Source organism: Meleagris gallopavo, chromosome 8, assembly GCF_905368555.1.
Source record: "Meleagris gallopavo chromosome 8, MGAL_WU_HG_1.1, whole genome shotgun sequence".
In the NCBI taxonomy this organism is placed as follows: domain Eukaryota; kingdom Metazoa; phylum Chordata; class Aves; order Galliformes; family Phasianidae; genus Meleagris; species Meleagris gallopavo.
In genome coordinates this window covers 10,268,098-10,279,794 of record NC_139411.1, presented here as the reverse complement: position 1 = coordinate 10,279,794, position 11,697 = coordinate 10,268,098, and the positions used below count along the sequence as shown (strand labels likewise).

At 35.7% G+C, this 11,697-nt stretch overlaps 1 protein-coding gene across 6 annotated transcripts in view; it reads right to left on the bottom strand.

Moving 5' to 3' along the window:
- Positions 1 to 1,298: 1,298 nt before the first annotated feature.
- Positions 1,299 to 11,697, bottom strand: part of CCAR1 (cell division cycle and apoptosis regulator 1) — a 28,687-nt gene continuing 18,288 nt past the window's right edge. For 5 of the 6 annotated variants that reach the window (XM_085229299.1, XM_085229303.1, XM_085229300.1 and 2 more), the window contains 9 exons: positions 11,061 to 11,294; positions 10,582 to 10,693; positions 10,315 to 10,356; positions 8,461 to 8,543; positions 7,335 to 7,481; positions 7,053 to 7,173; positions 6,279 to 6,464; positions 5,728 to 5,933; positions 1,299 to 4,585 (listed from right to left, as the gene is read on the bottom strand). In XM_085229299.1, the coding sequence (XP_085085425.1) occupies positions 4,526 to 4,585; positions 5,728 to 5,933; positions 6,279 to 6,464; positions 7,053 to 7,173; positions 7,335 to 7,481; positions 8,461 to 8,543; positions 10,315 to 10,356; positions 10,582 to 10,693; positions 11,061 to 11,294 (1,191 nt within the window). In that variant the 3' untranslated portion in view covers positions 1,299 to 4,525. The remainder of the gene's footprint in view (positions 4,586 to 5,727; positions 5,934 to 6,278; positions 6,465 to 7,052; positions 7,174 to 7,334; positions 7,482 to 8,460; positions 8,544 to 10,314; positions 10,357 to 10,581; positions 10,694 to 11,060; positions 11,295 to 11,697) is intronic. The other variant, XM_085229302.1, reaches the window with a different exon arrangement.

Below are 11,697 nucleotides of genomic sequence, written 5' to 3'. Positions count from 1 at the left end.
ATACCGTCTGAAAATCTCTAAATCTTAGACTCTTAAGCTGAAAGCCGACAACCCATCTCCCCATCAGTACATATATTTTACTGGCATGCAATGGCAACCAGCTAATTCTGCTTTGATGCTGCTGTGTGTGTGCATAGGTCTGTTTTTCACTAAGTTGTGTTGATCTGAGAGTCTTTTGAGACCAGTATCATTATCTCCAACTGTTCATTGCTATTGCACGTGGAAGCAATTTCTGTTTTTAATTTTCAAATCTGTTGGCTACCACCCAGCCTCACTAAAAGTGAAGGGCAATGTTCACCAGCTGCTTCTGCCCTTGCGGGAATGTAACTAGATGACCCTCTATCGAGAAGACCAAAAAACAGTAAATCAGGGAAGAAGACTGATATACAAACTTTTGTATAACATTGAAAAAAAATGCAAGCAACTAACAAAATGAACTACTACTCTAAAAACATTTGCTGAAATACAGAGGTGGGGATGGGGGGGGGAGTTCAGGCTGGCATTCACTCTGTTCCTCCTTTTCACTCCCCTTCTCCTTAGACCGTTCATGACAAAACATGCACAATGCAGTCAGCAGGATCCTTTCACTTGTGCCCTGCACTAGACTAAGGAAAAATTATCTGGGAATCTGATACAGATATTATTTCTAAGTAGGACATCATTAAAGTATTTAAACAGTAGGGCAAAATAAGGCTGACACGTCTGTGGCTTAATATACTTTGTGAGTAGTGGGAGTGTAATTGGTACAGCACTGTGAGAACTAGAGAAAAACTCCATCAGCCTAACTGCATATCCAGCACACACACAAAAAAACAACCAATAAGCAAATGGACAGCATCATAACGCCCTGATTACATAATAATAATAGCTTAAAAAAATACTGTGCTAATTATTAACATTACTAGCAATGCTGTAGTGAAAAATACTTCACTGTAATTGCTTTGCAGTGCAATACATCCAGTGAGTCAGAGTAGACAGAAACATAAGTTCATTAGGAAAACATTGGCAGTTCCAATAGCCAAATAAAGGTATTTATTATTTATGCTATTTTTATTGTTGTACTACATGGCAACATACAAGTTCCAGTTGAATTTCTATTTGAACCATTTCTGTTTTCTTAAAGTGCACTGCCTGTGCCTACCTACGCTTTTCACAACCAGTGGCCATGAGACTCAGTTACTAAAAATTGTATTTCTAAATATAAGCTGTACAGAACAAATGCACTCCAGATTTAAAAATCTGACCTGGGTACACAAAGATTACAGAAAAGACAAAACACATTTTGTGCACATTCCTGATAAAGTTTTCAGAGAAAGTTTACTGTTACATAAATCCAAAGAGATGCTCACACAGTACATTACTCAGCAGAAAGATGGGCTGAAAGCCATTCTCTCTCCCAGAGCAGTTATTCCAGCGTGAATACTGAAAAAACGTTACGTTCATGAACCAGGCTTTATAAAGCTACATTTTGAAATGACTCAGTTGTAAATGCTGGGTCTGTGGAAATCTGCGGTCACCAGCAGAATTGTAACTAACTTTGGCATTTACCCTTTGGGGCTCCACAGGCTGAGTAGGACGTAGATTAAACAGAACTGCAATTGGGAAGTGACTCTGGAAGCGCCCAGGTGCTACAGCTACAATACATTATCCGTCCCTTAACTCCCCAGCAATCCCCAGCTCTCCAGAAAACTTTGAGAAAAAAATTCACTTATTAGTCTTTTTGCCACAGTTTCTGTGTTAGCTCTGTATCAATGCAATTCTACCTTTATTACCAGAGCAAGCAAAGGAGCAGTATGAGAGTCAACTCCACTCTAGAATGCTTTGTGTGCAGCTGGATCACAGGAACTTTCTTCCCAGCTTTATTCACGGGCATCCATTAGCCTGAGAATCACTCTTTAAGGGTTCATGTCATCAATTTAATCATTTTAGTGAAATACAAAGAGAGAAAAAAAAAAAAAAGTATCTATAAACTACATCAGAACCTATTTAGCGATCTGGTGTAGCAGTGCTTTCTGTAGAGAACAAGGCACTCCTAGATCTGTTGCTTTGCAAAGCACCTCTGTGATGATTTCAAAACTACAAATAAATTGTATTTTTCAACGATACGAGAGCTAAGACTTGCCTTTGGTTCTTTGACCAGCCAGCAACTGTCACCCAGTGATACTCAGCAGTGCAAAGCCTGTGAGGGGTGAAGTGTGGACATAAAATGCAAAAACACTGTTCAAAATTGAAACAGATAGAAGATTGCCTCCCAAATCCCACCAGTGATACTCCATTAAATTTCTCTAAGAACTACTTACATTCCTGGGAATGTTACCCAGAGGCTTTAGCTAACAACCAGCATAGGTGCTATGTATATACAGAACCTTATGTCACTTGGTGAGGTTACTTTAACATGCTGTGAAGTTGTCTGTTCTTCCTTAGATTGTTCTTCAGGAGACCGGTCAAGCTCCATGTAGGCTTTTCTCCCCTTTATTCTTTAACCTTTCATATTCCTTCCAACATAAATGCAAACTGTACATAACATTGAAACACTGTTACATCGAGCAATATAGAACAAGATCACACTCATTTGAGTACTATTTTTTAAATACTGTAAAAAAATCTGTGTCACTAGCTATTATCTCACAAAACGATGCCTGTTTGAGGTGACAGCTGCTTTTGTATCAGCCATGTAAGGTAGAAACAAAAGAAAAAACAGCAAGAGATTTCAACAGAAATTTCACAGTGCATCTAAAAGTTCTTGTACTCTAAAAATCAATCTCTTGCATGTCCACACGTTCTATCGAAAATTCATGAAAAAAAGTATTTCCAACTTGATCCCTTCCTCAATATTTTAAATGGTGCTCAATGCTAATGATAGATACCAGTCTGTACAAAGGAAAAGGTGAAAAATGAGTACAAAAGAATTTGTCTTCATGATATTTGCATACCAGCTGATGCTTCTCATAAGATTAATTTACAACTATTTTCACTCTTAGATGTTACCTCAATTCATAAAGCATGCCTTTTTTGTGTACTTGTATGGAATAATTAGTGTTTATATATCAACTCCCACTTTAGTTTAAACAGTTAATGTTTACTCAACTGAAATGAAGGAGGGGAAGCTTATGCACGTTGTTATAATAGAAAAGAGATTTCACTTGTCTGACTCCAAAAGAGCCAAGAAAGGTAAGTGACAAAAGCACCAGCTTCGATTTTTTTTTTTTAACAAATTCAGGCATTTTAATGTGTTTCTCAGAAAAGCCACTTGAGTTTACTCGAGCTTTTATATAAGTAATTCATAAATATTATGGCACTTAGACTCTCCCTAAACAGGTATTTAGCTACCTAGGCCACCCAGGCAAAAAAAAAAAATTAAAAAAATCTAAAATTAACTAATTCTGTAATAAAACACTCCTGCCCCAACCTTGGAAACCCTGAATTTTCCTGGAAGTTGCACCAAATTACAATTTTTCATGTTTCATATCACATGAGTACGTTGCCTTCGACAAACATCATGTTACATTTTAAATTATCTGATTACTTATAAACATTAAGGAAAGGCAATCTTACCCACTTGCAACAAAAATCGTGTCCTGCTCCTTAGGAATTATAACATGGCATAGATACTTATGTTTCCATTATTTTGCTGAACTAGAGTATTTGAAGTAATTACACATACTAGGAAAGAAGTCCAAATTTAATTAGAGTTGGCTTACAATGGTAGCATTTTCTCCATGTAAGGCATTATTCTGACACTGGCCTGGCATCCAACCATACATATTAATACACCACATTTGTTGTTAAAAAGGAGCATATATATTAATCCAAAGGTAAGAACAATTAAAGAAACACAAACAACAAACATTAAAACAGGCCCATATGTTTTCATATAAATCTCACAGCCCCACCAGTACTTTGGTAGGTTTCTATTGCTTTCTTAACTCATACTTAACTGAACTACTGTATATCATGAAACTTGAATACAAGCAGCTTTTGGGAAGTTACATTTGCAAAGGGAAAAGAAAATCGTGACAAGTAAAAAAAAAAAAATAAATCCAAGAAGCTCTTTAAAAAAAAAATCTTTACTGGCAAAATTAAGCAGCATGCTATTTTGTGATTTATATTTGAATTTAAAAAGACTAATTAGGCTGAAATAAAAATAAAAACCTAAAAATGGTATTCTATAAATAATGAAAATTTTGATTTCACTAGACTTTTATGAAAAACATTTGGTAATTAAATACTTGCTACTGTGTATTATGGCGATGAACTTTATTAGGGCTAAAACTGTAACAAAGCTCATCCTAAAACATTTTGCAATGCAAAATTATTTTCACTCAAGGAGTGTCTCAAATTGAATGCTAAGAATTACAAGCAATCTCCAGAAGCAGACATTCACTTTCATAAAACTTTATACATCTTTTTGGAACTAAGATATTTATACTACTAAAATCAAACATGCATCACTTCCCATACATTCTGGTATCATGATTTTATATTACATTATGTAACACCATTCTTCTAAACAGCAGCAGTTTTATCATACACTTGCTCCATTTTCTTTGGATTTCTGATCTTTATCTTCGCTTTTCACAATATCCTTTAAAAGAAAAAAGGAAGAAGACAACGTGAGTTCTGGAAGTAACACTTGTCACGTGATCTATAAAGCAGTGCAAAATGCATGCAGTTTGGTTTCAACTTAAGAAGAACTTGTAATTCCGTATATTACTAAGTTTACTTATAACCAATTCAAGTTTCTCACATCTTCCCGAAAAATGGAGGGAACAGAAATTAAATCTGACTGACCTCCTATAAAAATAAGCACACAGCCATCCCCAGGAGCTTTCTTTATGTTTTTTTCTTTTTAATGAATAAACAAAAACAGCTTTGACCAAACCCATTAAGGTATGGTAACGTACCAGCTCTAACACAAAATACCTGATTTGGCCTGAAAGAGGCACTCAGCTCTGAAGTATTGGGCAGGATGAACAAGGCCATTGAACTGTACCAAGTGTGAAAACAGAATTACACAGAGCCTTTAGCAGGTGGCAGAGCAACGGGTCTACTATGGACACACAGTGAGGTGCAGCACTGTGTAACAATACTGATGGCAGTTTGACTGCTGCAAGTTACAGCCACTTTAATAAGCTACAGTGCCTTATCTGATGCACTACTTGTATCCTACAAGGAGCCACACGTCAAACATTTGGCAAGTTTCTATACTGACAGAAGCAGTAGCAAGGCACCCTCACTGTACCAGTTTACCACTGAGCTGCCTTCATTAGCTACAGCTGTTCAGGCTTACTTACAGGGTCTCCACAGCATTTTCAGGGAATATGATGCAAGTAATCCACATAGGATGGAGATGCTCTGGAGCACCAAAATACCTACATTCCGCCTTGAAAAATTATTCTCAACTTATCAAATGAAACAGCAGATTTGGATTATTGGAAAAAGACAAGATCAGAACAGGAAAACATTATGATTGTTTGAAATTTATAAAAATTTCTCACATTTAAGTCAGGAGAAAATTGTGTTCCCATTTTGGAAAGTACATTGCACTAGTTTTCTCTTAAAAAAAAAAAAATCATTATCTCCGAGTCTCTAATATACACCGAGACACTACTGCTCTGAATTCACGTAAATTTTCAATTTTATTTTAAAAGGTTTGTTTTAAAGGTTATATTTTATTTTTAACCACATAATTTTAACCATCAAAAATGAAAGTAAAAAAATTCAAACCTGCTTAAGCACACTCTGCATTTCATCCATAACAGTAGCTAAGTTTTTGATTGTCTTATTCAGCTGACTCTCAAATTGCAAATTTTTCTCATCTGAGATCTTCAAGTTCTCCTGCAGCTGGCTAAGGTCCTTTTTGACTTCTTTGAGCTCCCCAGACAGACTTTTGTTAGAATTCTCCAGCTGCAGTATGGTCTTTTCATCCTCATCTTAAAGAAGAAAGTAGTCAGTTACTTCCAACACGTTTTGCACTCTAACATTCCATTTACATGCCAACACCTAACTATTTTTTGAAAGAACATTAAAGACTGCATTGGATTATCATTTATCATATTGAATTCTAACTACACTTCAGAGCCTTATGGCAAAGCATGGCAACAAATTGTACTTCAACGATTACTGGTGTGCAAGTACAAAGGACTTGGAAAGCGAAAAATATGAGAGTTAATAACATACTAAGATCTAGGAAATCTAGATCACAAATTAGTTGATCTTCTAAAAAAGATTCAGTATCTTGCATTCATGTAAGTACCATCTTCAAAGCAATGTCATACCTGTTTTTTCTTCCAGCAGCTGAAGCTTTTGCTCTATCTCTGCCCGCACTCTTTCACTCTTCTCCAGCTTCTGTAAAAGGCTCCCAACATCCACCATAGCTCCATTGTATACAATAAGGCCAACATTTTCTTCTACAGCTTTTGATTCTTGCTTTACTGTAGGTGATGGCAACAGCAATCTGTTTCCTAAATTAGATTAATATTGATAAATAATCATTGGCATTTTTCGGTTGCCTACAGTTCCAGTGATCAACCTCCAAATTCCTACATCAGTTTAAAAGCAATGTTCCATACTAACTTCAAAAGTCACACCTTTAATATTACAGACAAGCATATGATGTGGTCTCTTCCTACATGGGGAAAAAGAATAAAGTTTATTTCACGCCATTCTTCTTTTCCTCCTTGCAGTAATTTGTCTAAAAAAAAAAAAAAACCAACAAAAAACAAAACAACACACACTGTTCTACTACCCACAGTACTGATCCCCCTGACTGCAGGCCTACTGTGAATGAGTAATATGTTGTTAATCAACATTCAACTTTTAACCTCTATCCTTCCTTCCTGTTCCAGGACCCTGAGATTCATCCAGTAAACACAAGGCCTGAGGGAAGCCAGAAATACAGAAATTTAGGAACTGTTAAACTGCCAAGGTTTACTTTTCCAAATGGCAAGTTCTCTGCAGATCTGAATTAGTTACCATAAGGAAGCAAGCATCTCACAACTCTCAAAACAGTCACACAGGAACAATAAGTTTCAAAAATAAAAAAGTACTACCTAACATATCTTCTTGTAGTTCTTCTGATTCTTCTTGGTTTTCTTCATCTTTAGAAGTATCTGTTAGTCTTCTGTAAAAGCAGGACTCTCTAAGTACTACTTTATTAAGTAGCTTCTTGACCTAAAACACAGGAAAGAAGTATGGGATTAATACACAAATTAAACTACCTAAGGAAGAGTATTTTAACTTGAAAAACTTAATTAAAGAAATTGCACAACTTTTCAAATTTTAATATACTGGGGTTTGAAATGAAAACAAGCTAGGAAAAGAAGATGCAAAACCTGAGCACGAGATAGGTGTAGTCCAAGAGTGTACAGTATCTCCTCCATGTCCTTCTCCAGAAGATACCCACAGTGACTTTGGTCAAAATAAACGAAAGCCATCAGAAGATCCCTATTAACAGTTACCATCTGTGTCTTGTCTTTCTCCTGCAGAAAATCCATATTTGGATCATTAAGAAGTCAAAAATACCATATTCACATCCTATACTAAAAAATAAGTACACATTTCAGATAACTGATGTTTACCCAGTTCATTATACCATGTTTCTTTTATTATTTCTTAGAGAAGAGGGATTAAATATAACTAATGTTTATCTACTGAACTCAAATACAATATAAGCAAGCTAATTAAAAGAATACTCTTTCTAAATATTTAGAAGACTTGCAGCACAATGAACAGAAACACCTGGCAGCCAGCTTCATTTTGTCCAGACTAATATGTCATCCATATGACATTCATTTTCAAAGTTTGAAAAAACAGTAAAAAAATCCTTATTTCCCCAGCCCAAGATTTCATTGAAGAGCCATTTCCAAAATGAAGTCCCTGTAAGCACATAATGAATGAACATTCACAGCTCTCGCAGGTAAAACAGTTCTGCAATCTGGTTTTCCCCCCTTATTTCTGTTCTTTATCTCCTAATTTCCACTGGGGAAAATAAAAGGGTTGGACACTTTATTGTAGCATTTATAAGAAAAACTCAAGCATAACAAATCTAACCTATACTATTCCTTAACCTTAACCTATGGAGGCAAGATTAAAAAAAAAAAAGCCACTTTATTAGTCAAGCTAAACCTCTGTTGTTTTTTTTTTTTTTTTTTTTTAACTTAAGAATACAGCAACAGAAAACCATAAATAATCACCTCCCTCTCAGGTGATTATTGCTCAGACAAATCAGTTCAAATTTATACAAGATTCTTTTCCCCAAGAGCTTTTATCCAACAATCTTTAAAATGTAGATTAAAGCACCTTGTATGCACCTTACCCCAAGCTGTCACATATTTTTATGTAAGTTCACTTTAGAAGTGCTGAAGTAATCAAGAGCGTAAATAAAATGAAAACAAAGGTAAACTCTGATTATAACATCTTTATACAAGATTATATGAAGTTAAGAAAGATGTTAATTACTTTATCTTTAGATGACCTCTCTTTACAATGCTTATTTCCCTCTCTTCTGTCCTCTCGTTTATTCATTTCTTCTTCTTCCCGGTCTATAAGACAGAAAGAAAATTCAACATTCCCGCAGTAAATGATTCAATAAACATTATCTCAAAAAAAACATGTTCATTAAGAAGCTCACATAAGCCCTCAAACATCTGAAAACATTATATTTCCCTCCCAAAATAAAAAAAAAATGATATTTATTAGGGAGAACTCATTGTGGCCTTGCAGTACTTGAAGGGAACTTATAAGCAGGATGGAGAGCAACTTCTTACATGGTCTAAAAGTGACAAGATAAAGGGGAATGGCTTTAAACTAAAAGATGGCAAGTTTATGTTAAATGCCAGGAAGAGATTCTTCGCTCAGAGGGTGGTGAGGTGTTGGCACTGCTGCCCAGAGCTGTGGGTACATCATCCCTGGAGGTACACAGTGCCATGGATGGGGCCCTGGGCAGCCTGCCAGCCCACAGCAGGAGCTGGGACTCAATTATCTTTAAGGTCCCTTCCAATCCAAGGCACTCTATGACATGATTAAATCACTCCTCTTAGATGTTGTTCTTATCTTAACCTTACTTTAACCTAAAACATTTGACTATTTTATCCTGTAGATTCTTTACTTATCACACATACAGGATAGAAGAGCTGAAATAAACGCTAACCAGACCAAAATCAGTTGTGCCAACATCACTATCTGTTTAAGTGGTGTGCAGAAAATTACTTCTTCCTAAAGAGGTTTGCCAAAGTCTACATTCAGCTATGGTTATTCCTATTAGGTAAAAAAAAAAAAAAAGCGTTGTTTACTCTTCAATATTTTAGATTACATTATAAAAGCAGTAAGAACTGTATATTAAAAACATGTTTATACTCATGACTGATTGAGGTATGACTGGTGCATTTGATCCTGAACTTGAGATTCTCAATGTTATGGACTGCACTGCTTGTTAAGATATGAAGCACCAAATGCAGTGGCTTTGTTCATTTGTTTTTAAAAAGACAGTACTGTGAAACTAAATCTAAAAGAAAGAGGAATGTGACAGCTACAGGAATGTTTCATGGCATGCAGCTCCATAACTCACAAGTGTTTTTTTTTTTTGTCACAGAATCACATGACAAATTTCTCTATGAAACTGCTCACCTTTCTTGTGAGGAAAACTTTGAAAAACCTACATATGCCAACACTTTTCTAATTTTGAAAATACGTTTCTAGCAACTACAAGCTTTCTCCTGCATCTCCATGGGAAGTTGGATCGGGTCTCACCAAATCTCACTGAGAATGGCACAAGGGCAGATAATGGGAAGTAGCAGTGCTTGCGCAGAAGAGTCCAGGGCATGTGCTCAGGGGTCAGACTACAAGCAATGAAGAGTCAATTTGGGAAAAAAAGAGAGATAGCACTCATTTTCCAGGTTGGTGCAATAATTTTTGCTAAAAAATATAAATGAAAACACTTGCTAGAAAACACTGAGACTGTAATACGTAAGCAAGTTCAAACCTATGTCGCTGGTGAAAACCCTGTTTGGCACCTTCCTCCCCCTGAAAAGTACAAACCAAAAAGCACACAGCATGCCTTACATCTTCCTGAATCTCTGAGGTGGGAAAGAGGGCTACCTGCTGCTCGTGCAGTCAGAAACATTCCCCAGTCCTTTTCCCCACTTCTTCAGGCAAGCCTAACTCCACTCAAAAAGAAATCATCTCCTTACAGCTTCGTAAAACATGTCCCACACTACATTCCAGTCTAATAAAAACAGGATGACGTCACAACTGATGAATATACAGTTATGCACTTCAAAGTGGCTTGGTTTTTCAGAGGTGCTGAATACTCACATCTCCTACTGACTTCAATGGGAGTTGCGAGTGGTCTGCATTCTGAAAAAAATAAAACCACTTCTATATGCACGCCTTACCACATACCACAGCTACAGATTTATTTAAGCTATGTTAATAAAATGCCTAGCAGAAAGGCTCATGTTAAGCAGCACTGGTCAGAATTACTGAAATAGAATTAGTGCAATAATGCACTTTTAGATTTTTATTTTCAGTGCATTTTCCAGCTTGAAAGAAAATCCGGAAGCCAAAAAATTCTCCAAATACCTTCATCTTCATCTTCAGCTTCTTCTGCCTCCATTGGATCATATTCTTCTTGATTATTGTCATCTTCAGTTTCTTCTTCATCTTTGGAATCATCTTTCCTTTTCTCTTCCCTCTGTAACAGAAGTTCCTAAAAATTAATCCAGTCAGAACTGAAAAACAGCAAAATTAAAAACATCACCCTAGCGCTCATTCTAAATTTGAGTATGCTTGTGTTTAGTCACTTAAAACCACACACACTAAAATCTAAGTGGTAAAGGTAAACGAGGGGAGAGAGGGAGAGATGTTTAAAATCATCCTCAAATAAACCTGTAAAACTTTTGAATGACTGAATAAAACTTATTTAAACAGATTAACGAGTCAGATCAATTAACTAACACTATAAAAACTAAGTTTGAGAACACAACAACAAAGTGAAATTCAAGTAACAGTTTAATATTGATCCAGACAGGATAGTACTTCAAATATAAGCTAACACAGACCTTCTTTTCATCTTTATCTTCTTTTTTATCTTTATCATCTCCAGATTTTCTCCTCTTAGGTTTTGGCTCATCATTTTCTTCTTCTTTTTCTTCCTTTTTTTCTTTTCGTTCATCTTTTTTGCTTTTTTTGTCTTTTTTGTCCTCCCTCTCTGGGAGGGAAATCAGTGCTTTATAAATTCTGACACCAAAATCCCTCTGAAGCATTTCATTGAAGAGTTCTGCAAACAATGAAACCTGCACATAAAGAATGAGAATTGACAAAGTTTCAATGTGCATATTAAATATTTTTACACTTCTGATTAAAAAAGTAACGAGGTGCTATCTTAATTTTCACCATGTCAGTTTTATGCATTTGATACTTCTTACTATCTGTTTTGCATATGCAAACCTTAAAGAACTTTGTAGTTCTCTCTCGTGTTGCAGTAATTTAGGACCTACACTAACTGTACAAATTATAATCTCTGTTCTTTCTGGATATTATACCTGATTACACTGCTATTATAAACCTGCTACCAAATACTGGATTGCTTTTTCTAGGTCTCGCACAACAAAATTATTTACATAATTACAGTAAGCTTTATTTTATCATGCTATCATGAATTTAAGAAAACCACGATTATCACAGAATTAAAAAGAA